This window comes from Nanorana parkeri, unplaced genomic scaffold (assembly GCF_000935625.1).
Source record: "Nanorana parkeri isolate BGI_ZX_2015 unplaced genomic scaffold, ASM93562v1 scaffold2471, whole genome shotgun sequence".
NCBI classification, from domain to species: domain Eukaryota; kingdom Metazoa; phylum Chordata; class Amphibia; order Anura; family Dicroglossidae; genus Nanorana; species Nanorana parkeri.
In genome coordinates, this window is record NW_017308739.1 from 10,665 (window position 1) to 36,402 (window position 25,738).

A 25,738-nucleotide genomic window follows, 5' to 3' on the forward strand; every position below is an offset into this window, starting at 1 on the left:
ACCTAAACCCATCTGATCCTCTGTTCTGCTGCGGTGACTGCTCGCCTCTCTGCTCCGATCACTATTTTTCTGTATGCCCGTTGTACTTCTGGATGGGAGAGCTGTGGCTTTCATAGACTACAAAACTAGTATGATTTTTATGCCCATCCCTTCCCTTGGCCATTCATAAAATGCTGTTCAGTCAGTGAACCAGTCACAAAATACATGCAGTTCTGTAAACAATGCAAGTTCACATCATGGAGGGGTCTGCAAACATACAAAGGCTCCCCGACATGGCCATAAATGATTGCATGCCTTTAGCTTGAAATGTGTGTCCCACCCACATTTATTATCATTGATAATATTAATATTGTTATTATATATTTTATATGTGGGTATGATGTCCCTATGTGGGTGTTTCTATTTATACACCCGTCTATCTATCTATCTATCTATCTATCTATCTATCTATCTATCTATCTATCTATCTATCTATTTTCTGTTGATCTACTTGTACTTGTTATCATGTTTTTCTGCCAATCTATATATCTATCTATCTATCTATCTATCTATCTATCTATCTATCTATTTTCTGTTGATCTACTTGTACTTGTTATCATGTTTTTCTGCCTTCCGGAGCTAATAAAGTTTTGACAAACTACCTGACATGTACTGATTGCTTTACTTGGAATCGGGTGGCTCAGTGCCGAGAGATGGCGGGCTCAATACTGAAGAGGAGATCAGAGATGGAGGTCTGAACACTGAAGAGGAGAGTAGAGATGGAGGTCTGAACACTGAAGAGGAGATCAGAGATGGAGGTCTGAACACTGAAGAGGAGAGTAGAGATGGACGTCTGAACACTAGGGGAGATCAGAGATGGAGGTCTGAACACTGAAGAGGAGATCAGAGATGGAGGTCTGAACACTAGGGGAGATCAGAGATGGAGGTCTGAACACTGTAGGGGAGATCAGAGAGGGAGGTCTGAACACTGTAGGGGAGATCAGAGATGGAGGTCTGAACACTGTAGGGGAGATCAGAGATGGTGGTCTGAACACGAGGGGAGATCGGAGAGGGAGGTCTGAACACTGTAGGGGAGATCGGAGATGGAGGTCTGAACACTGTAGGGGAGATCGGAGAGGGAGGTCTGAACACTGTAGGGTAGATCAGAGATGGAGGTCTGAACACTGTAGGGGAGATCAGAGAGGGAGGTCTGAACACTGTAGGGGAGATCAGAGATGGAGGTCTGAACACTGTAGGGGAGATCAGAGATGGTGGTCTGAACACGAGGGGAGATCGGAGAGGGAGGTCTGAACACTGTAGGGGAGATCGGAGATGGAGGTCTGAAGACTGTAGGGGAGATCAGAGAGGGAGGTCTGAAGACTGTAGGGGAGATCAGAGATGGAGGTCTGAACACTGTAGGGGAGATCAGAGATGGAGGTCTGAACACTGAAGAGGAGATCAGAGAGGGAGGTCTGAACACTAGGGGAGATCAGAGATGGAGGTCTGAACACTGTAGGGGAGATCGGAGATGGAGGTCTGAACACTGTAGGGGAGATCGGAGAGGGAGGTCTGAAAACTGTAGGACAGATCAGAGAGGGAGGTCTGATCACTGTAGGGAAGATCAGAGATGGAGGTCTGAACACTGTAGGGGAGATCAGAGAGGGAGGTCTGATCACTGTAGGGCAGATCAGAGAGGATGTCTGAACACTGTAGGGGAGATCAGAGATGGAGGTCTGAGCACTGAAGAGGAGAGTAAACTTTAGCCTGCATTCACACCTGTGTGTGGAGTGAACGTGCATCATGTGTGCACACGTTCATCCATTGTCAAGTGGCTTGTGATCTCTGTGATGGCCAGCAATCATTTGAGAGCCCTCCCCATCACAATGGAGGGAGGGGAAGGAGGATGATCAGTGCAGGCAAAGAGGTACAGGAGAGAGAGCCTGCAGGGAAAGGGAAGGCTTTATTCACGTGCCCCTGACCACCAGTTTTGGGACAATTTTTTTAGTTTAAAATGTAAAGGGTTTAATGTGCCAGCAACCACCAATGATGGGGGGTGGAAAGTTTAAAATGCCACTGACCTCCAATGACTGTGGGATTCTTTTTGTGGGGTTTAAAGTGTCAATGGCCACTAGGGTTGCCACTTGTCCAGGATTCAACCGAACAGTCCTGTAGCTTCTGTGTCCGGGTTTCAGGCCAGTTGAAACCTTAACACAAGATATCACAATGTCAGCCAGAAAAGGGCAACCACGGGGGGTCCTGGTGTTCCACCTGGAGTGCATGGAGGAGGCACGGGACACAGAGGGATGCTGGAACTCAGGGAGCAGAGAGGTATCTGAAAAACAGAGTGCAGTTCAGTCTTGAAGGGTACATGGGTTCTGCTTAAGGCGGATGTGTTGCTCGCTATCTCTCCTTGCTTTCTCTCCTGGCTGTCTCTCCTCTCTCTCTCCTGGCTGTCTCTCCTTACTTTCTCTCCTGGCTGTCTCACCTCGCTCTCTCCCCTGCCTGTATCTTCTCTCTCTCTTCCCTGGCTGTCTCTCCTCTCTTTCCCCTGACTGTCTCTTCTCACTCTCTCCTGGCTGTTTCTTCTCTCTTTCCCCTGGCCCTCTATTCTCGCTCTCTCTCTCTCCTCGCTCATTCTCCTGGCTGTCTCTCCTCACTCTCTCTCTTCTGGCTGTCCCTTTCTCCTGGCTGTATCTCCTGACTCTCTCTCCTGGCTGTCTCTTCTATTTCCCCTGGCCCTCTATTCTCTCTCTCTCTCTCTCTCTCTCTCTCTCTCTCCTGGCTGTCCCTCCTCTCTCCTGACTGTCTCTCCTCTCTCTCACCTGAATGTCTCTCCTCTCTCTCACCTGACTGTCTCTCCTTGCTTTCTCTCCTGGCTGTCTCTCCTCACTCTCACCTGACTGTCTCTCCTCTCTCTCTCACCTGACTGTCTCTCCTCACTCTCACCTGTAAATTCTCCAAAATTGCTGCACAGTAAAAGAGTGTTAAGGTGGCAACCATACTGACCACGGATGGCAGGTTTTTTAAATGCCATTGACCACCAATGATTGTGGGATTGTATGGTGAGATTGTATGGTGAGATTGTATGGTGAGATTGTATGGTGAGATTGTATGGTGGGATTGTAAAGTGTTGCGTTTTATCTGGTACATATTATATAAATATATATAATTAATAATTTGTATTTTTTACACGTTTGATACTTTTGCTAATAAAACCCAGACACGTCTGCCATATCCTGCTTCCAGCTTTCTGGAGCTGTGTGTTTGGGCAGACTATCCAGGATGCTGATTGCTTCCTTGCAAACTAAAATATTGAAACGGTGAGCTGTCTATCCTGTATGCACCGCACATTACAAACATTGCACATGGATGCACATCACACTTCCTTAACACACAAAGAACCCCATTATTTCACTCACATTCTGCTTGTATTTCCATGACATCACTTGGAAGAGTAACATCATTTCTCAGCCCAATCACATGACAGTGATGTCCTATAAATCTCAGCCATAGCTGCTCAGTACTCACCAGGTTTAGGGAAGCTTCAGAGACGTCCTCGGAAACCCTTCCAGACTTTTGTTCTGCTACCTGAGCTCATCGTGAAGATGTTACTGAGCCTCATCGTCACTGCGTGTCTGCTACAGGCCACACTAATCTCCGGTGACACCATTTCCGTAACCAATGGTGGTCCTTGGGGAGACTGGGGAATGACCGAATACTGCCCTCCAGGAACCTATGCAAGAGGCTTTAATTTACTAGTAAGTGATTCAAAAATTCTCAATTTCACTTAAAAGACAAGGTGTCATTGAAAGGTGTCTCTATAGGCATAGCTTTATGCCCAACTGAGCTTTCAGTTTCAATTAGATTAATATAAGTCCACGAGCATCACACCAATAGATGTTCCTTAGATGTTGCAGCTGCAGCCTGAGTAGAAAGGCCTGTCCCCTGCCAGCAGGCTGTAGAAAAGGACACTTGCTCTCCATGGGAAAGCAACATTCTCTCTACATAGGTCTGACGCGCCCCTTGCTGGGTTAGAGCGAGAGCTTTGTAAGGGCCTCTGACCATTGCTGGTTAACTCTTGATGTAACTGCGCTTTATTGGAATATCCCCCATAGTAAAGGTGTTGCAGCTATTATCTCAAACAGGATTTCCTTGTGCCTAAGAACCAATGGAAATTTATTTTACAATCCATATTATTATGACTAGAAATTACTGTACTTTTACATACATTTTACCTCCAGATCAGAGGAACAGCAATGGGGACAAGGTTGTGCCAAGCTTTGCTAATCTTTACATGGGTCTCTTCGAGGACCATGTTGTTTCCACCTACCCAAAGCTCGGCTCGGGCCTTGTCCTGTACTAGACGATAGATGATATTTAGGGCTGTGCAAATTAATGATTAATTTCTCGATTAATCGTTAATCTTTTTGATCGATTAAATTTTCTTTGAAACTTTCTGCATGAGCGCCAGCCAAGGCATTGGCCTATACACATACAGCACAGCAATGAAGTAATAAAATGAACTAGGATCACACTAATCCAGCACGTTATTATTCTGAGTTGCCCCACTCAAGCGGCGGCCATATTGAGTGGGGCACGTGAGATGAATAACGTGCTGGATTAGTGTGATTCTAGTTCATTTTATTACTTCATTGCTGTGCGGTATGTGTATAGGCCAATGTAGTTGGGTCTGTATGTGCGTTATTATTTGATCAAAATGAATTGATTAATCGATTAAAAAAAATTTTGATTCATCGAACACGAAAATTTTAATCAGTAACAGCCCTAATGATATTATTTGTATTTGGAGAGGGGTTTCCCCTTCCATGGAGAAGGCTGTTTCATACTTCAATGACAATGTTTCGGGATTAAAATTTACAGCAAGAAATGATAAAATCAAAATAAGGGATGCAGCGATACCATATTTTCCAGACCGAGTACGAGTACCGATACTTTTCATCAAGTACTCGCTGATACCAACACCGATACCTTATTTTTGGTGCCATGTAACATTTTTCCTAAAACAAGACAGACTAATGATTTTAGGACAGTGGTGGAGCGCCAGTACTTGGTCGCAGTTGCAACCGCTGACTCCGAGCTGTAGAGGGACTGCAAACCTCAGCAATACATTATACAACAATGCAGAATAATACCACGAGCTATAGGGCAGGGCTTCTTTTGTGTGGGTCGCAACCCCATATGGGGTCATGCAACTGAATGTGGGGGTCGCGATAAAAAATCCAAATCCCCGGCAGGGATTGGCAAGGTGTCCTTACACAGACATCGGTGTCCGTGAGTGCCACATGCGGGGTCCGCCACCGGCATGGTGTACAGGACACAGGGGTAGGATTGTAGTTTAGTATGGTCCAGACCCCCCCCCCCCCCTGTACAATTGGTAGTATTGGTACCTTCCTGTGTATGTACAGGGGGGCGGAGGTTGCTTTTTTGTGAGCTGCAGAGCAAGGTGGGGCTCCGTCGGGAGTGGAGGCTGCTGAAGTGGTAAGCAGATGTCTACTCTGGGGCTGGGTAAGCAGGGGAACACAACACAGAGGTTCTTCTAACCCTTCTCCATACTATCCAGAGCTAAAATAAAAAGTTTTCCCAGAAGTTGGGCTTTAAAAGTCATTTTTTTTAATTGCAAACTGTGACTGTCCAATCCTTGCCCAGGTTGTAAGGACAGAATCAGACTGTGTGTCCAACCTAAGCTCTGCTCTTGCTTACAGTTTCCTGCAAAGTCTTTGAAACCTTGTGAAAAAAAAACAACTTCATGTCTTTCTTACTGGTTAACCGTTGCCCATCCAGGCCATAAAACATACAGCACATAGATTTATTCTAGCATTCAGTGCAGTGCATTAGACCTTGCAATTCCCAGGACGAGGAACAAAGGGGTCTCCCTGATGACGTGTGGGCCGCCTGGGTCGCTATGGCATCGCAGGCTGCTGGCTGTCACTGGCGGCTGTGGGGAAGAACGCGCCGCTACCCAGGTCACTGACAACCTGTCAGTGATCTGTGCAGCGACGCGTTTCTCCTTACAGCTGCTGCTGAGTCAGTGACAACCAGCAGCGAAGGAGGAGGCGGGGCCCGGCGACGGAGGAGAAGGTGGAGCCTGCCAGTGACTGTGGAGGAGGTGGGGCCCGGTGGTGGAGGAGGCTCACAGCGGATCGGGGCTGACAGGTGAGAGGTGTGCAGGGGTGTGACCAGCCCACCTGAGACCCTGCAGAGCCCACCATAGAGAGTCTATGTACCCGGGGTCATGTAAAAATGTCCTTGTGCAAAAAGGGGTCACTGGTGGAAAAAGTTTAAGAAGGCCTGCTATAGAGGACTACAAACCTCAGCAACACCTTATACAGCAATGCAGAATAAAGCACAGGACAGAGACAGCAGGCAATATTTCTAAAGTATCTGTGGCGTTCAGGTGCAGTGTTTCTGCACCATACCTGTACTCTGTGCTGCCGCTCTGCTCTGGGGTGCCAGCCTGATGTCTCCAGGTGGAGGGTCTCAGGAGGGTGAGATGTGCGGAAGGTCTCAGCTATGGCAGCTTCCTGCTGTCAATGGTTGCTAAGGAAGTGGTGGGTGCCTTCACCTAACGCATCCTTAGCAACTACTGATGTCACCCAGCTCATTCACTTACATGGCTGGGAATTCCCAGCCACACAAGCCAAGGGGCACAGGATGGGTCACTGGGTGCTAAACGCTGCACCATTTTATCAACCAATAACAATAACAGTGGGCAGGGACTGATGGAGAACTCTGACAAGCTAGTTACCCACCAGGTCCTCTTCACTTCTGACTGACAGCAGACTGCGGGTGGATTCCATATCCAATGGATAGCTTGCTGCTGACTATGGAATTCACCCACTGCCTACTGTCAGTCACAAGGGAGGCAGGCCTGATGGGGAACTAGTCCCTCAGCATCCCCATCAGGCTCTGCCCACTGTCAGCATTAGTGGTTGTTATGAACACTGTTACCTGTGTATGTTTCAGGAGGGGGGGCACACTGCTGCATGGATAACACTCTGGTAATGGATTTTGGGGGCCCCACATACATTTTTTTCCTTTTTTGCATGGGTTTCCCAAAGGGCTTGGTATAAATTTGATAAATGATGTGTACTTCTGAAGAGGGACTATTCGATCACTCCGAAACCCGTTGAGTTATTCAAATTTCCATTTTTTATTGCTTATTGCTTTTTTTTTACGGCATTATCACTTGGCAAAGCCCAACTTTAATAGCTTCATACCACACCACCTACCCCATTCCCACGCTGCACTTACATGTCTGAAGTGCCCACCAGCCAATGTAGCGGTCCATACACCAGACTTTCCAGCCCCGAAGTATAGAATGCTCATAATGTTCACAAAGGGTAAGCACTTATTGGTCAGTGTGGTCACATGACCACGCTGACCAATGAGAAGTGCTTCTTACTTCTGGGACCTTGTTCCGACTCTTCGAAATTTTTTTCCCATTTATTAGTATTTTAATACTGAGGTATAGTGAATGAGGTTGAGTGTACAATATTAGTGTTCCTTTATTATATTGATGGAACTTTTATTTTATTTTATCCCACTGACACCAATGATGGGGCTTATTTTATCCCACTGACACCAATGATGGGGCTTATTTTATCCCACTGACACCAATGATGGGGCTTATTTTATCCCACTGACACCAATGATGGGGCTTATTTTATCCCACTGACACCAATGATGGGGCTTATTTTATCCCACTGACACCAATGATGGGGCTTATTTTATCCCACTGACACCAATGATGGGGCTTATTTTATCCCACTGACACCAATGATGGGGCTTATTTTATCCCACTGACACCAATGATGGGGCTTATTTTATCCCACTGACACCAATGATGGGGCTTATTTTATCCCACTGACACCAATGATGGGGCTTATTTTATCCCACTGACACCAATGATGGGGCTTATTTTATCCCACTGACACCAATGATGGGGCTTATTTTATCCCACTGACACCAATGATGGGGCTTATTTTATCCCACTGACACCAATGATGGGGCTTATTTTATCCCACTGACACCAATGATGGGGCTTATTTTATCCCACTGACACCAATGATGGGGCTTATTTTATCCCACTGACACCAATGATGGGGCTTATTTTATCCCACTGACACCAATGATGGGGCTTATTTTATCCCACTGACACCAATGATGGGGCTTATTTTATCCCACTGACACCAATGATGGGGCTTATTTTATCCCACTGACACCAATGATGGGGCTTATTTTATCCCACTGACACCAACAATGGGGCTTATTTTATCCCACTGACACCAATGATGGTGATTATTGCATCCCAATGACATCAACGATAAATCATATTTCATCCCACTGACACCAACAATGGGGCTCACTTTATCCCACTGACACCAATGATGGGGCTTATTTTATCCCAATGACATCAACGATAAATCTTATTTCATCCCACTGACACCAACGATGGCTGCCTGGCATTTCTCAGGATAGTGACAACAGCAGACCACATCTGCGAGGAAACCCACGTGGCACAGTTGGGAAACAGGAATAGTGTGTTGTCACCCTGTAACAGGATGTGTCTGAACAAGGACTTTCATGTCACAATCACCACCAATGATTACAATGAAAATTGCAGTTTTACAAATATTGAAAATGACTTTTGTATTTGCATGAACATGTTAAAGTTTTTGCGCTTGAGTTTTAGTGATTGGAAATATATTTTAAATAATAGGAATTGGTGAGCAGAAGATTTCCAGAGCCTGGGGACATTTTCATCGGGTTTTTTTTGTTTCACTTTAGGTAGAGAAGCCACAAGGACCTTTAGATGACACAGCTCTTAACGGGATTGAGCTTTATTGTTCTGACCTTACCACTATATTCAAAAAAGGAACTATATCCTCAACTAAAGGAAGGTATGTCCACAGATCTTTACATGTATCACAACATCCAAGAGCTCCACATCCCCCAATGCTGTTACGTTTGGTGGCCATTAGAGAGAGACACCAGTGGGGTCCATCTGCTCCTTCCAGCATGGTGGCACTCTCACCATCTTGGAGCCCCCTGTTTATTATTATCTAAGTTAGGGAAGGTGACAAAACTTAGATTGGTATATAATCATTTTTTCTCTGTATAGCTAGGTTTGTATAGCTCTGACATATTCTGCAGCGCTGTACAGAGAGCACTGAGCCAGCCACAACAATCTCTGCACCAGAGGGTGCTGTAGAGCTAGTGGTGGTTGCAAGAGGAGCTGCTCTGCATTATGTTTGGAGCGCCAACAAGCTAGGAGCTGGATGTCTGGAGAGCGATCAGACTGGGCTGCCGGTAGAACGCTGGTCCATTCGTGCAGAGCTAATAAGCCGTGGCTTGGCCTACATGAACGGACGCCGAAACTGACCATGACGCTGACTGCAGGTACCAGGGATCATCGCCTGTCGTCTATCCAATCAGAGGGACTGCTTGAATCCTGGAGAAGTCGGCTAGAGAGGTGCTGTGCCATTACACTTCTCGTTGACCAACTACTGTACCGCCATGTTCACTGCAGGATTGGTGAGCAGCCTCAGGCCTTACTACTGCTGATCTATAGAGCTCTTTACCAACTACATTCTGGGCCCCAACGTTGGCTAGCCAAAGATAGTGCCACTGGCCACTTGGTTAGGTATCTGGGCAGTGGCGTTACAACCCGGGGGGCAACCGGTGCGCTTGCCCCGGGCGCACAGTTGAGGGGGGGCGCCGGCCGAAAATGGCACTTTTGGCTAAATGCTGAAAGTGCCATTTTCCTGCCGATACATCGGCGCATCCGTGATTTCTTTCCTCCCCGCTGGGCGCTGCGAGAGCCGAAGGATCAGCCGAAGCTACGGCTGGATCCATTGGCTCTTTAGTGAATAACCCCCATTATCTTGGTAACATGCCGGCAGAGAGACCGCCTGGGTGGGGTGGGCAGTTTTCAGTCTGGGTTTAGGCCTTTTTTGTGGAGCTGGGAGAGTGGTGGGCCAGTGAAAAGTTTTAGGGTCAAGCATGGTGAGCTCCCGGCTTATGTCACCCCATGCCTGAAAATGCTTCGGCAGTGGCAGGTAACAGCGAAGGAGATCACGTCCCTTCCAAGGAAAACCCTTGAGAAGCGGATTATGGCTTCTGCCTTTTCCGAGCCACTGGCCTTGAAGGAATGCCCAGGCCCAGTTATGAAGCAGGGATTATGTTTGATTAAAGTGACATTAAACCCTCAGATTTTTTAACATAAAACAATACTGTAATGTGCGCCTTACTGTAATCCATGGTAGCTTCCCTTCTCTTTGCTGCTCTGTATCTGTTCTCATGCTGGGCAGAACTCCTGTTTTGCAGCAGACTGCCTTGTCTCTGGAATGGATGCATGGTGTCTGTGTGAAGGTTCACAACCTGAGACAGCACTACAGGAAGAGGCACTCAGCTGCAAAGGGAAGTTCTCCCCCAGCATGAGAAGACATGAGGATTTAAAAGGAAGAGCAGCAAAGAGAAGGGAAACTACCATGGATTACAGTAAGGCGCACATTACAGTATTGGTTTATGTTAAAAAATCTGAGGGTTTAATGTCACTTTAATTTGGAGGGAATACCATTAAAGTTTAGGGATCTGGCCCAGCTTGCGTTACATGGCAGACTCTATGTGAAGGGGAATCTGAAGTTCTGTACACTGGATCGCCGCGGTTGTCCAAGAACGGAGTGTGAACGGGAAGTGGAAACTATGGACTGCTTTTTGCTTGGTGCCCTTTCAATATAGAAGTCTACAAAGGGGTAGGGAGGGCTCTGGGCATCCCTTTCCTTTCCCGCATGGCTTATGCAGAGTGGGTGTATGGGGCATTCCGCACTCGCCGGGATTTTGATTTTGACACTTTATTTCTAGGTAGCTTAGTGGTCCGTTACTTTACATGGAATGCATGGTGTCAGGTCTCCCTGTGACAAAAAGTTCACCCTGTCGAGCAGGGACGTGCGGTCAGGGGAGGCAGGGAAGGCAGAGCCTCACCTAGAATTATGGAGAAAAAAGCTGTCAGCTTCAAGTCTGACGCTGACAGCTTTTTCTCCATTCAGATCAGCATCTAACAGGTTACACAGCAGGGAAATCCTCCCCCACCCCTTCCCCGCTGTGTAACCTGTCATGGATGGAGCGCTGCTTGTTACTTACAGGGGGCGCTGCATCTGGCTTTTGACAGGTAGTTAGGTTACACACCAGTGGGCTTCCCCACTGCTTGTGTAACCTAACAATTGAAGCCAGTGCTGTCACAGCCTCTACTTTTGTTAGAGGCGTGAGCTCTTTGGATGGCTTGGACCAATGGCAAATCGCCATTGGTCCAAGCTGTCCAATCAAAAAAAGAAAAAAAAACCCCACTGAGGCCATGGATCTTGATGCCTCAGCAGTGACGAACAAGTGAGGGACAGGGAGGCTCCTCCCTGTCTCCCCTTCACACTAGCTTGGGGACGGGGCTTCAGCTGGCAGGGGGTGGTGTTTCGTCCGGCGGGAGACGGGGCGGGGGCGTGCTGGGGGCAAGGCTGGGGAATGCCTCACCCGGAACAAGAGGTACAGCACGTCACTGCTGTCGAGGTGGTGGTGCACAACATGCTGGGTGAGGTCGGGAAGATTCGGGATCTTGAGAAAGACAGGTGGCGGTGGGAGGCCTTGTCAGAATCCAGAGCACCTCCAGGTGGTGCTGGAGCCAGTACCTGCAGTTCCTGAGCTCGCCTGCAGGTGTCTTGGTGGGTACCTGCATGCGGTGTGGGGACACCCGCGCACGGTACCCTGACAGGCCTGGATAAAGGCGTGGAGTAATATCATACCTCTGTACTTGCCGATCTCTGGGTCACGCGGCTTTATTTTCTGTCCTTTCACTTCCCCGAGATTTTCCAGGTAATGTGACGGGTCATGTTCCGTAGTCTGAATATGACGTTCTATGTACAGTTTTGGGGTTTATATTGGTGCTGTTAGTTTTTGTTTTTTTTCTGCTGTATTCTGTTTTGTTAATTTTGCTGATGAAAGCTAATTTTTGTTTTTTTTAAATTATATTTATACTACAATACTTATTATTATAATTTTATTCTACGGAATTTTATTTATGTTTTGCATCTTGTATGAGTTTATTTTATTTACAATTTTGCAAATAATTTTAAATAAAATAAAATTTGCACTTTAATGTTCCCTCCACGGTCACACACTATTATTATACATTGATAGAGCTCTGCCATATACCGCAGTGCTGTACAGAGAACACTGAGCCAGTCACATCCCTCTCTGTACAGAGCAGCTTACACTCTAATGTCCCCTCCACAGTTACATCAGTCTCTGTACAGAGGAGCTTACACTCACACAGTCACATAAGTCTCTGTACAGAGGAGCTTACACTCTAATGTCCCTCCACAGTCACACACTATTATTATACATTGATATAGCTCTGACATATTCAGTAGTGGACTATTGAAGAGATGACGGCTTTTAACATTTTCTGACCGGTCATCCTTCATGTCTTTAAACAGTTGGGGAGGTTGGACTGGAGAACGATGGTGCCCCTCTGGGTATCTCACCAGCTTTTCCCTGAGGGTTGAGCAACCCATTGGCATTGGAGACGACACTGCAGCAAACAACATCCAATTTCGGTGCTCCGATCAAACTATTTTGGAAGGAAACGGCGGAGTTTGGGGGGGCTGGGGAAGCTGGAGTGGCGCCTGCCAACTTGGAATTTGCGGCATCAAGACCAGAGTGGAAAAAGCCCAAGGAGCGGACGACGACGACACGTCTCTGAATGACGTCAAGTTTGAATGCTGTGAAATCTGGTAATGATACAGATATAAAAGATAAAATGAAATGCATCCGTGTTTTATCAATACAGCAATAAATGCATTTTCTAAAAGCAAGCCGTGTACACGCCTCAATTTGATTTGCTGAGAGAGAGACACTGCCAATTAGTTGTGCTGCAGTGCAAGAAGATACTCATTACAGAGTAATAAAGAGAGATAGCTCATAAATCTGCTATTTTCCTTTCACTGTCCAAACATTAGCTGTGGGAAGGGAAAAACCTGTGATTGCAACCTAACTGCAGAAGAGCAAAAAAAAAAAAAGGTTCCTTCTCCTGACAGACAGGGTTTTGCTGTGTAGCGAGGCTGGGAAAATGTCATGACTGGATAGGCAGCAATGCAAATACTTTGGCAGGTAAAACAGATCCCCCGAGATGTATTTCATGTTTGTATTTTACTGTTGGCCCGGAGGTTAGCATTAGCACTTATGAGGAAACACAACATATGGTGACAGTGATGTGATATTCCAATACGGATGTTACACATTTGAGGCTATTGAAAACATTTTGTCTTACTAAACAACACGACTATGTGCACACATTGTACTGAGAAGATGGAAATAATAATTCTGTATGTAATACTAAAAGAAAGGAGCGCTTCCTGCACCCATTCTGCCCTTAGTGAGCTCCAACATCCTCTTTACTTCCTCTCTTCAGTGTTCACACCTTCCTCTCTGCTCTCCTCTTCAGTGTGAACTGAGAGTTGAAGTGAATAACATTGATTATCTCATTACGTTTGCACCTGGAAGTGGGGGGGATATATTACAATGGCACCTGGAAGTGGGGGGGATATATTACAATGACACCTGGAAGTGGGGGGATATATTACAATGGCACCTGGAAGTGGGGGGGATATATTACAATGACACCTGGAAGTGGGGGGATATATTACAATGGCACCTGGAAGTGGGGGGGATATATTACAATGACACCTGGAAGTGGGGGGATATATTACAATGGCACCTGGAAGTGGGGGGGATATATTACAATGACACCTGGAAGTGGGGGGATATATTACAATGGCACCTGGAAGTGGGGGGGATATATTACAATGACACCTGGAAGTGGGGGGATATATTACAATGGCACCTGGAAGTGGGGGGGATATATTACAATGACACCTGGAAGTGGGGGGATATATTACAATGGCACCTGGAAGTGGGGGGGATATATTACAATGACACCTGGAAGTGGGGGGATATATTACAATGGCACCTGGAAGTGGGGGGGATATATTACAATGACACCTGGAAGTGGGGGGATATATTACAATGGCACCTGGAAGTGGGGGGGATATATTACAATGACACCTGGAAGTGGGGGGATATATTACAATGGCACCTGGAAGTGGGGGGGATATATTACAATGACACCTGGAAGTGGGGGGATATATTACAATGGCACCTGGAAGTGGGGGGGATATATTACAATGACACCTGGAAGTGGGGGGATATATTACAATGGCACCTGGAAGTGGGGGGGATATATTACAATGACACCTGGAAGTGGGGGGATATATTACAATGGCACCTGGAAGTGGGGGGGATATATTACAATGGCACCTGGAAGTGGGGGGGATATATTACAATGGCAACTGGAAGTGGGGGATATATTACAATGGTACCTGGAAGTGGGGGATATATTACAATGGCACCTGGAAGTGTGGGGGGGGCATATTACAATGGCACCTGGAAGTGTGGGGGGGCATATATTACAATGGCACCTGGAAGTGGGGGGGATATATTAGGTGACAGGTGAACATTTTGTCCATGAAGTTGATGTGTTGGAAGCAGAAGAAATGGGCAAGCATAAGGATTTCAGTGACTTTGACAAGGGCCACATTGTGATGGCTACATCATGGGTGAGAGTAACAGCAGCTCCTGTGGTGCAGTGGTTTGGTCCTATCAAAAGTGGTCCCAAGAAGAAAAACTGGTGAACTGGTGACAGGGTCATGGGGCAGCCAAGGTTCACTGATGCACGTAGGGAGCTAAGGCTTGCTCGTGTAGTCCGATCCAATAGAAGAGATACTGTAGCTCAAATTGCTGAAAAAGTCAATGCTGGTTCCGATATAAAGGTGTCTGAACACCTCGTCACTTACCTGGGGTAGAGATGGCACCAGGATGTACTATGGGAAGAAGACAAGCCGGCGGAGGCAGTGTGATGCTTTGGACAATGTTCTGCTGGGAAACCTCGGGTCCTGCCCTTCATGTGGATGTTACTTTGACACGTACCACCAACCTACACATTGTCACTGACCAAGTACACCCCATCATAGAAATGGTATTCCCTGATAACAGTGGCCTCTTTCAGCAGGATAATGCGCCCTGCCACAGCTGGAGATTTGGAGACCAAGTCATCAACCTCAAACTCATTGTTGTGTTCCTCAAACCATTCTTCAACCATTGTTGCTGTGTGGCCAGGCTCATTATCCTGCTGAGACAGGCCACTGCCATCAGGGAATACTGTTTCAATGATGGGGTGTACTTGGTCAATATTTAGGTCGGTGGTACATGTCAAAGTAACATCCACATGAATGGCAGGACTCGAGGTTTCACAGCAGAACATTGCCCAAAGCATCACACCAGAACCAGCATTAACTTTTTCAGCAATTTGAGCTACAGTATGTCTTCTATTGGATCGGACTACACGAGCCAGCCTTAGCTCCCTACGTGCATCAGTGAATCTTGGCCGCCCATGACCCTGTCGCCAGTTTACCAGTTTTTCTTCCTGGGACTGGATTGAGATCTGGAGAATTTGGAGGCCAAGCCAACACCTCAACCTTGTTGTTGTGTTCCGCAAACCATTCTTGAACAATTTTTGCAGTGTGGCCGGGCGTATTATCCTGCTGAAAGTGGCCACTGCCATCATGGAATACCGTGTCTATGAAGGGGTGTATTTAGTCAGCAACAATGTCTAGGTAAGTGGTATGTGTGTCAAAGAAAACCATTGCACCACCGGAGCAGAGTGGGAGAGAGGGGAAACATCTGGCAATTGTCAACTCACTTTAGGAAACCCATCAAAGAGTCTTTCAAGAATAGGGATGAGCTTCGCGTTCGAGTCGAACCTATGTTCGACTCGAACACAGCATGTTCGAGCGTTCGCCGAACGCCGAACATTATGGGATGTCCGCGGTCTGTTCGACCACGGTACATCCCACAATGCACTGCGCCGTCCGAAACGGTAATTGGCTACAGTCTTGCACCTGACCTCAGGTCAGGTGCAAGACTGTGCCAATCAGGGCTCAGTACAAACATAGAGCCATGATTGGGCAAAGTCACGATGACTCTGCCCAATCATGTCTCACAGCTAAGTCCCTGCAGCACACTATATAAGGCTGCTGACACCGCGGCCCTATGTAGTGTGTTGTAGGAGATAGAGAGGGTTCTAGTATAGTTAGTTACAGCAGATTGATAGAGAGTTATAATAGACTTCTGTATGTATATATTTATTCCGGGTACTGCCGGAATGTATCAATGTGTACATGTATCAATGAAAAAAACACTTTTAAAAAATACCATTTTTAAAGGAGCAGTGATTTAACATCACTTAAAATGAAACATTAAAAATAAAAAATTCCTTTAAATATGGTGCCTGGGGGGTCCCCTTTCACTGACCGTAAAGTGGCGCATCTGTATGATGTATAGAACCTGCTGAAGCAAAAATGACATTTATATACATTTTATTGATATTTATATAGAACTCTAATATATACAGAAGTCTGATATACAGAAGTCTGAGATATATATATATATATCTCAGACTTCTGTATATATATAATCTCAGACTTCTGTATATCAGACTTCTGTATATCAGACTTCTATATATCAGACTTCTGTATATATTAGAGTTCTATATAAATATCAATAAAATGTATATAAATGTCATTTTTGCTTCAGCAGGTTCTATACCTCATACAGATGTGCCACTTTACGGTCAGTGAAAGGGGACCCCCCAGGCACCATATATAAAGGAATTTTTTATTTTTAATGTTTCATTTTAAGTGATGTTAAATCACTGCTCCTTTAAAAATGGTATTTTTTAAAAGTGTTTTTTTCATTGATACATGTCCCCCAGGGCAGTACCCGGATCCCCATACATGTCCCCCAGGGCAGTACCCGGATCCCCATACATGTCCCCCAGGGCAGTACCCGGATCCCCATACACTTTTTATGGCCAATAAATTGCATATAAGGCTTCAAAATGGGGACATTTAAATTTCTGAGTTCTACCCCCATAGACTTGCATTGAGTTCTAAGTTCGAATTATAACTTTTTCCATGTTGGAAAGTTCGAGTTAGAACCGAACACGGGGGTGTTCGGCTCATCCCTATTCAAGAATCCAAACTTTTTTAAACAAAAACTTGCAAAATGACCTTGAAAAGGCCAAAAAAAATGGCAAGATTGGGTTCCCATAGACTTCAATAAGGGTTCGGGCGTTATGTTTGGGGATCTTGAACTAAATTTTTCATTGTTCAGCACACGTCCATTGAACTGAACCTTGCTCAGTTTGCTCATCACTAGTCCTTGTGTCCTACTCCACAGGAACTATTGCTTTCCAGCACTGCACTGATGATGACCAATAGACTTGTGCGCCGTCAAAAAATTCATTCCGTTTCGTAATATCCATTATTTCGTATTTCGTAATTCGTATCCGAAACTCAATTCGGATTCGTACGAAATACGAATTTTCGTTAGTTTCGGCACATTTTCGTAACTGTACGAACATTCGTTATGATGAAGTTAAAAAGCAAAAATACCTTTGTTAATATTGGAGTCGATGTGGTAGTTGTTTTTTTATCCGAAATACGAATTCCGTTAACGGATTCCGGATCCGAATTTCGTATTTCGGATAAAAAAAACTACCACATCAACTCCAATATAAATGTACTTTGCTTTTTAACTTCAATATAACGAATGTTCGTAACGGAACGAAAACACGTCAACGGAATTTCGTATTTCCTGCCTGTATTTTGTAATGCAACCCTCAGCAGCAGCGGATCCGTATTTCGGATTTTAAAAAAAATCTTGTCATGTTGTTCAACCTCATTTACAGGGGTAATATTAGTTCCTGTTTCAAAGAAATTCGGATCCGAAATTCGTTAACGGAATTTCGTATTTCGGATATAATTCGGAAACTGCAATTCGGATTTCGTATGCTTCCGAATTTACGAATTTCAGGAAAATTCGTACGAATTTCGATTCGTAACGAAACGAATCGCACATGTCTAATGACCAACAAGCCTGAAATGGCTATATAAAGTTTGGCATAAATTATACTTTAATAGAATGTATTTGTGCTGTAAATCAGAAGATCTGGATATACCGTTGGGCATAGAGGCTCAAAGAATTGAGTTGCTTCCAAGTCCCTGTGCTTGTGTGGGTTTCCCCCACCCTCCAAAGACATGCTGTAGGTAAATTGGCCTTAATAAATGTGTGTATGTGAGATAGGGAATTAAGATGGTAAGCTCCTTCAGGCCATGGATGTATGTGCAGTATGTAAAGCACTGTGTAAAAGTGATTTGTAGTCTTAACACACCTCCTGTCCTAGGGCTCCTATATAGATACATTATGGTGAGTGAGTGTTGTCACCCTAGGACAGGAAGTGTGTGACTTGGTGGGATCACCAGGTGAAAAGAACATTTTGAAATCCTGAAAAGAAGAAAATGGATGCAACCACCAGATCTGAGGACTGCTATTCTGCCACATGTGACACCTTTATTCTTGGGTTTGGCTACAATGTAATACTAACTGAGCATCGTCCAAGTGCTGCCTGTTGATGTTTACCGTTTGCACCCCATTAGGTGCAGCTAGCAACTGTATGGCCTGGATTTGCCTTTTCAATTGAAATGGACTCACAACTATCTGATACTAATTGCATTTGTGGTTAATTATGTTGGCAGCAAAAGAACTGGACGTCATTGAGAGCCGTGTCGTCTCCCTCTCCTTGGGGACGCTCCACTCTGGCCTTGATGCCACAAATTCCACCGTAGCAGATTTCACTCCACTCTCCAAAATCTCCCCAAGCACCACCGGACCCTTTCAGGATTTTCAGATCGGAGCACTGGAACATGATGTTGTTGGCTGCCGTATCGTCACCATCAATGGGCGGCTCAACTTTCAGAGAGAAGCTAATGAAATTCCCAGAAGGGCACCACTGGATGTCCGTCCAACTTCCCCATCTGTAGAGCGAGACACAGGATAAGACACTGCATACATACTGGTCAGCGGGTCTCAGTTTAAAGGAGAACTATGAGGTGAGTGATCTTCACTCATCCCCATAGTTGGAGCCAATGTGTGATAATTAAACTGTCACACGTTGGCTCAAAAGATCGGGAAGTGAGGGAACACATACCATCGCTCGCTCACTTCTCGATCCTGTCCCTGCAGAGAGCCGTGACTGTCACTCACGGCTCCCTGCAGGGATCCCTCCCCGCTCTACTCCTCCAGCGCTGACTGGCGGAACGGAGGGGGGGTGGGGTGGGTACAGCTGGCTCTGCCTCTAGATAGGCAGAGCCAGCTGTCAGCTGGGTGGATCTCGACAGTAATATCGGGATCTGTCCCGGCTGCGGCGTCTCAGTATAGATGTAGCTCGTGGTATACTGAGCTTTGGGGTCACGGAAGGACGCTAGTTTGTGTTCTCCCGTGACCCTTAGGAGAACTATGGGGAAAAACACTGACCCCATAGTTCTCCATTAATGATAGGAATGTATTGGGGAAAACATATTGGGTTTTGGCTAATTTCTATGGTTACACAGATACCAAGTACAGATACTTTTGAGCTCCAAGACTAGACTGGAGAAAAACTAAAAAAGTAGGAGGCGGCTGTCATTTGTAAGGAGAACACGGAGCTCCCGGGATTTGTACATCTCTGTTTTAATGTATAATTTCCTTTAAATTAGAGTAGAAGTTTATGATTAGTTATTTTCATACAATGAGGTATGCATAGAGAGGGAGTACCGCAACCTAATCATTTATATCACAGAGAAGAAAAAAGATTTGGACTTTTAAAAGCACTCCAGGGATCAGACAAGTGTACTTTTTTAATATAAAATGTAACACATTTTTATTTATAAACGTATCTAAAAATGCATGATTTTAAAAGAACAGAAAAAATTGTCTAAAAAAGACCATCATTGGCGGAACAATGGCGGATGAACAATTTTTTTGTCCAACCACTCCATTATATTTTGACACACAATGTCTTTGTTTTCTTCACTTTTCATTTTATTTAACAAAATTACAGATGTTTATTCGTTCTCCTCGCTGCGCAGTCTGGCGTTGGGGTTTGTCACCTTGATGGCGAGCTGCGCGGCTCTTTCTACAATGGTCTTGCTCTATGGCCGTTCTTAGAGAAGACGTTGTGAGCGATTTTAGCGCAGAATGACTTGTTGCTCATCATTAGAACTTCCAGTTCCTTTACGTTGTGTACAAGGAACTTCTTGAACCCGGTGGGCAGCATGTGTTTGGTTTTCTTGTTGATACCGTAACCAATGTTGGGCATCAGCACCTGACCCTTGAACCTCCTGCGGGCTCTGTTGTCGATACCTCTGGGTTTGCGCCAGTTTGGCTTAATCTTGACATAACGGTCTGACTGGTGGCGGATGAACTTCTTCGTCCGCTTCTTGACAATCTTGGGCTTTCTGAGAGGTCTTAGAGCCACCATGGTGCCGGTTCGGTGCGTCTGCCTCCTTCGCAGACAGCCCGAGGAAAAGCATGTCTTTGTTTTTGATGGGAAACACTACCACCAGGTACAGTGCGACTTGTATTCGATGTACCTCCGCCATGTGTTGTTGTGTCGGAGGTACATTGATGAGAGATTATTGTAAGTTCATTGAACTAAACAAATTGCATTAGTCATCAAATGTGTTTATATAATGAAATCATGTCTTCTAAAATATACATTTCTTGTAGAAAGACAGTAGCCTATTCCTGAAGAAGCGGATCTCCGCGAAACGCGTAGACATTTGTTTTCCTCCCACTGAACTTCAATTAAATAAGGAAGCTGATAGCCAGCAAACTGTAAAAAGTACTGTAATGTTAAAATTGTGGGAGGATGCGGCTACATCCTTTTGGTCTTTTTTAGACACTTTTTTCTGTTCTTTTAAAATCATGCATTTTTAGATACGTTTATAAATAAAAATGTGTTACATTTTATATATAAAAAAGTACACTTGTGTGATCCCTGGAGTACCTTAAAAGTCTGAATCTTTTTTCTTCTCTGTGATAGAGTAGAAGTTTGTAAACTTCTTCTATATTATCACGGCCTAGAGGTCGGGTTTAGTGGTCATTTCCTGTAAGAAATGATAAAAGGCATTGGCTGTGCTTTGTGGAGGAGGATGGAGTGTGGTGTAAGCTCCACCTGTGGGGCCGCCTGTGCGTCTTAAATCCGGCACTTTGTATTTCCCGAGTGTCCCCATTGTAAGATTTCCCCTCTATTCCTGTTTCTGGTGGCGATTCACATTTTTCAAGTCTCCTTCACTCTCTGTCCCAGTAACACAGGTCATCAGGTCATCTAATTCTTCCCCATTCTGTACAGAACTGAAAAAATAAAGTAGGTCCTAAGATACATGTTTTAGCACATTCTTCCCCCCAAAAAACTAGTTCCTTATCAATTGGCCTTTAAATGGCATAATGTGTGGGCAGGGGCAGACTGACAGCACATGGGGCCCCCAGGCAATACGAGAGTATAGGGTTACCTTGTGCTCCGCCCATATACAAGCCCAACCTGCATATACATTCACCACCTGCATCCCTCTTCCTACACTGTTCATCTCTGCACACCCTGCATCCCTCTTCCTACACTGCCCACCTATGCACCCGCTGCATCCCTCTTCCTATACTGTCCACCTGTGCACCCCCTGCATCCCTCTTCCTACACTGTTCACCTCTGCACCCCCTGCATCCCTCTTCCTACACTGTTCACCTCTGCACCACCTGCATCCCTCTTCCTACACTGTTCATCTCTGCACCCCCTGCATCCCTCTTCCTACACTGTTCACCTGTGCACCCCCTGCATCCCTCTTCCTACACTGCCCACCTGTGCACCCCCTGCATCCCTCTTCCTACACTGTTCACCTCTGCACCCCCTGCATCCCTCTTCCTACACTGTTCACCTCTGCACCACCTGCATCCCTCTTCCTACACTGTTCATCTCTGCACCTCCTGCATCCCTCTTCCTACACTGCCCACCTTTGCACCCCCTGCATCCCTCTTCCTACACTGTTCATCTCTGCACCCCCCTGCATCCCTCTTCCTACACTGCCCACCTATGCACCCCCTGCGTCCCTCTTCCTACACTGTTCATCTCTGCACCACCTGCATCCCTCTTCCTACACTGCCCCCCTATGCACCCCCTGCATCCCTCTTCCTACACTGTTCACCTCTGCACCACCTGCATCCCTCTTCCTACACTGCCCACCTGTGCACCCCTGCATCCCTCTTCCTACACTGACCCCCTCTGCACCTCCTGCATCCCTCTTCCTACACTGCCCACCTGTGCACCCCCTGCATCCCTCTTTCTACACTGTTCACCTCTGCACCCGCTGCATCCCTCTTCCTACACTGCCCACCTCTGCACCCCCTGCATTTCTCTTCCTACACAACTTACTTCTGCACCACCTGCATCCATCTTCTTACATTATTCACCTATGCACCCCCTGCATCCCTCTTCCTACCCTGCCCACCTCTGCAGCCTCTGCAACCACATCAGGTGTGCAGAGGTAAACACTTTAGGAAGAGGGATGCAGCGGGTAGAGAAATTAACAGTTTTAGAAGAGGGTTTGATGGCTTCCACCCTCTTCCAATACTGTTAAGTTTCACACCTTCTGCATCCCTTCTCTTACACTGTTGACCCCCCTTCCCCTACTCCCTGTTAAACTCAGTAAGGGGCAGATGGGGATGATCAGTGGGGGAAGATGTGGAGGATCAGTAGGGGCAGATGTGGAGGATCAGTAGGGGCAGATGCGGAGGATCAGTAGAGACAGGTGTGGAGGATTAGTAGGGGCAGATGTGGAGGATTAGTAGGGGCAGATGCGGAGGATCAGTAGAGACAGGTGTGGAGGATTAGTAGGGGCAGATGTGGAGGATTAGTAGGGGCAGATGTGGACGATCAGTAGAGACAGGTGTGGAGGATTAGTAGGGGCAGGTGTGGAGGATTAGTAGGGGCAGATATGTTTGTAGGTAAAGATGAGATGTGGACGATCAGTAGAGACAGGTGTGGAGGATTAGTAGGGGCAGGTGTGGAGGATTAGTAGGGGCAGATGTGGAGGATTAGTAGGGGCAGATGTGGAGGATCAGTAGAGACAGGTGTGGAGGATTAGTAGGGGCAGATGTGGAGGATTAGTAGGGGCAGATGTGGAGGATCAGTAGGGGCAGATGTGGAGGATTAGTAGGGGCAGGTGTGGAGGATTAGTAGGGGCAGATGTGGAGGATCAGTAGGGGCAGATGTGGAGGATTAGTAGGGGCAGATGTGGAGGATCAGTAGGGGCAGATGTGGAGGATCAAGTACAGGCAGATGTGGAGGATCAGTAGGGGCAGATGTGGAGGATTAGTAGGGGCAGATGTGAAGGATCAGTAGGAGCAGATGTGGAGGATCATTATGGGCAGGTGTGGAGGATTAGTAGGGGCAGATGGGGAAGATCAAGTACAGGCAGATGTGGAGGATCAGTACAGGCAGGTGTGGAGGATTAGTAGGGGCAGATGGGGAAGATCAAGTACAGGCAGATGTGGAGGATCAGTAGGGGCAGATGTGGAGGATCAGTAGGGGCAGATGGGGAAGATCAAGTACAGGCAGATGTGGAGGATCAGTAGGGGCAGATGTGGAGGATTAGTAGGGGCAGATGTGAAGGATCAGTAGGAGCAGATGTGGAGGATCATTATGGGCAGGTGTGGAGGATTAGTAGGGGCAGATGGGGAAGATCAAGTACAGGCAGATGTGGAGGATCAGTACAGGCAGATGTGGAGGATTAGTAGGGGCAGATGTGGAGGATCAGTAGGGGCAGATGTGGAGGATTAGTAGGGGCAGATGTGAAGGATCAGTAGGAGCAGATGTGGAGGATCATTATGGGCAGATGTGGAGGATCAGTAGAGGCAGGTGTGGAGGATCAATAGAGGCAGATGTGGAGGATCAGTAGGGGCAGATGTGGAGGATCAGTAGTGGCAGATGTGGAGGATCCGTAGGAGTAGGATTAGAAGGGGCAGATGTGGAGGATCAGTAGGGGCAGGTGTGGAGGATTAGTAGGGGCAGATATGAAGGCTCAGTAGGAGCAGATGTGGAGGATCAGTATGGGCAGATGTGGAGGATCAGTAGAGGCAGATGTGGAGGATCAGTAGAGGCAGATGTGGAGGATCAGTAGGGGCAGATGCAGAGTCAGTGCCCAAGTGCCCGAATGCTCAGTCCACCCCTGCTTCTGGGAGGTCTCTATAACAGACATACACCTACACTTGGTATATAGACTTACTGTCCTTTTGTAGAAGTAATCATAGCTTTCACGTCAGTTCTGGCGGGTTCACCACAGTACAGTTTGATTCCGTTCAGAGTCGTGTCATCTCCTTTATCCTGATTAGGTTCAACCTTAAAAGTGTACAATCCAAATAAATGTTTTGAAAGTAAATCTTTATTAGGGCAAGACAGGACATTCAGGGGACTCTCAGGGCACTTTGGGGGGCCGGTGTGAGCAAAAACCATACACACCTCCAAAGTGTTCTGGGAGCATAATATATACACTGAGTGGCCAGATTATTATGACCACCTGATGTTTGTAGGTAAATTATCTATGAGCTATAATTTGGCGCTGAAGTTGCTAGAGGGCCAGACCATTATAAATAGGGAAGCGGGTTGGTTACCACGACAGTAGAAGTGATTTGTTTCTGAAGATACGGGGAAACAACGCGATGTAACAGCCTTTGAACGTGGGATGATTGTTGGCGCTCGGAGCCATGGAGCGAGTATCAGCAAAACAGCAGAATTCGTTACATGTTCAAGAGCAGCTGTTGTTAAAGTGTTTAAAGACCGGACTGTCAGCCGAAAATCTGGGTCTGAACGTGCGAATTGTGGCCGTCAGCGACTAGTCAATGTTAGGGCAGAACGGGGGAGGGGCAAGACTGGTACAAGACAACAGAAGGGCAACAGTGCAGTGTCAGATTCCTCGCATCACCTTTCACCCTCTCGTGGAGTCAATGCCAAGAAGAATCGCCGCAGTAATGAAGGCAAAAGGTGGCCCAACGAAGTACTGATGGGGTGGTCATAATAATCTAGCCACTCAGTGTATATATTGTGAGATTTAGCTTAAAATGGTATTAAGGACTCTTCCACTCGCTTATGACTTCTTTTTAAGGGCTTCTGTGCCCACTTTTATTGAATCCAACTAAAAAGTCCACACAGGGTTTTCCTTCGCAGGGGTTCTCAAACATAACGTACAGCTTTTCTTCAGCCAAAATAATACTTTCAAAGTCTTACCGACTTTAGGTTGTCTGTTTACAACACGGGCTGCATCCAAACCGCCTGCCACACCGGCTAATCTTTCGCCACACTGGTCATATGCTCCTCAGTCTGCCAGAAGCAGACTGGTTCCAGGGTGGAAACCTCCTGAGCCCTGCACAGAGACCTCCTCTGTCTCCCAGATGGAACCCTGAACATTAACCAGCAGTCTCTTCATAAGGGCTGTGCCCAGGTGCACAACCACTCGTTGCTGGTCACTACTAAAGTCCAAGCACCGGAATGGAGATTTCCTGCCTCCCAATGCTCTTTGAAATCTCCCAGTTCCAGGAACCCATGCCCAATCCGGAAAACCTGGAAAGAACTGCAAAGCCAGCTCTTTCCCAGTAAACCAGTAAACGTTTGCGCTTTCTGGAACTTCCTGGTCCTGGGTGACTATATTGCCAAATGACACCATGTCATTGCCACGCACTGCCACAATAAATAAATATAAATATATAT

General features: G+C 46.3%; 2 protein-coding genes and 1 pseudogene across 2 annotated transcripts in view; 1 reads left to right on the forward strand and 2 right to left on the reverse strand.

The window, feature by feature from the left end:
• Positions 1 to 3,584: 3,584 nt before the first annotated feature.
• LOC108801735 (vitelline membrane outer layer protein 1 homolog) lies at positions 3,585 to 12,786 on the forward strand. Its single transcript, XM_018573643.1, has 3 exons — positions 3,585 to 3,737; positions 8,788 to 8,900; positions 12,486 to 12,786. The coding sequence occupies exons 1-3, from the start codon at positions 3,585 to 3,587 to the stop codon at positions 12,784 to 12,786; spliced, it is 567 nt and encodes a 188-aa protein (XP_018429145.1).
• A 5,899-nt stretch (positions 12,787 to 18,685) lies between these two features.
• LOC108801736 (vitelline membrane outer layer protein 1 homolog) overlaps positions 18,686 to 25,738 on the reverse strand; it is a 21,134-nt gene continuing 14,081 nt past the window's right edge. The window contains exons 4-5 of the mRNA XM_018573644.1: positions 24,261 to 24,373; positions 18,686 to 18,980 (exon numbers count right to left, since the gene is read on the reverse strand). Coding sequence (XP_018429146.1) covers positions 18,686 to 18,980; positions 24,261 to 24,373 — 408 coding nt within the window. The remainder of the gene's footprint in view (positions 18,981 to 24,260; positions 24,374 to 25,738) is intronic.
• Positions 20,013 to 20,516, reverse strand: LOC108801739 (annotated as a pseudogene).

Excerpts from the sequence above, each read along its gene's own strand:
- LOC108801735 (XM_018573643.1), top strand. The coding sequence starts at position 3,585 with ATGTTACTGAGCCTCATCGTCACTGCGTGTCTGCTACAGGCCACACTA. Across the intron at positions 3,738-8,787 it reads CAAGAGGCTTTAATTTACTA|GTAGAGAAGCCACAAGGACC; the intron begins GTAAGTGATTCA and ends GTTTCACTTTAG. Across the intron at positions 8,901-12,485 it reads ATATCCTCAACTAAAGGAAG|TTGGGGAGGTTGGACTGGAG; the intron begins GTATGTCCACAG and ends GTCTTTAAACAG.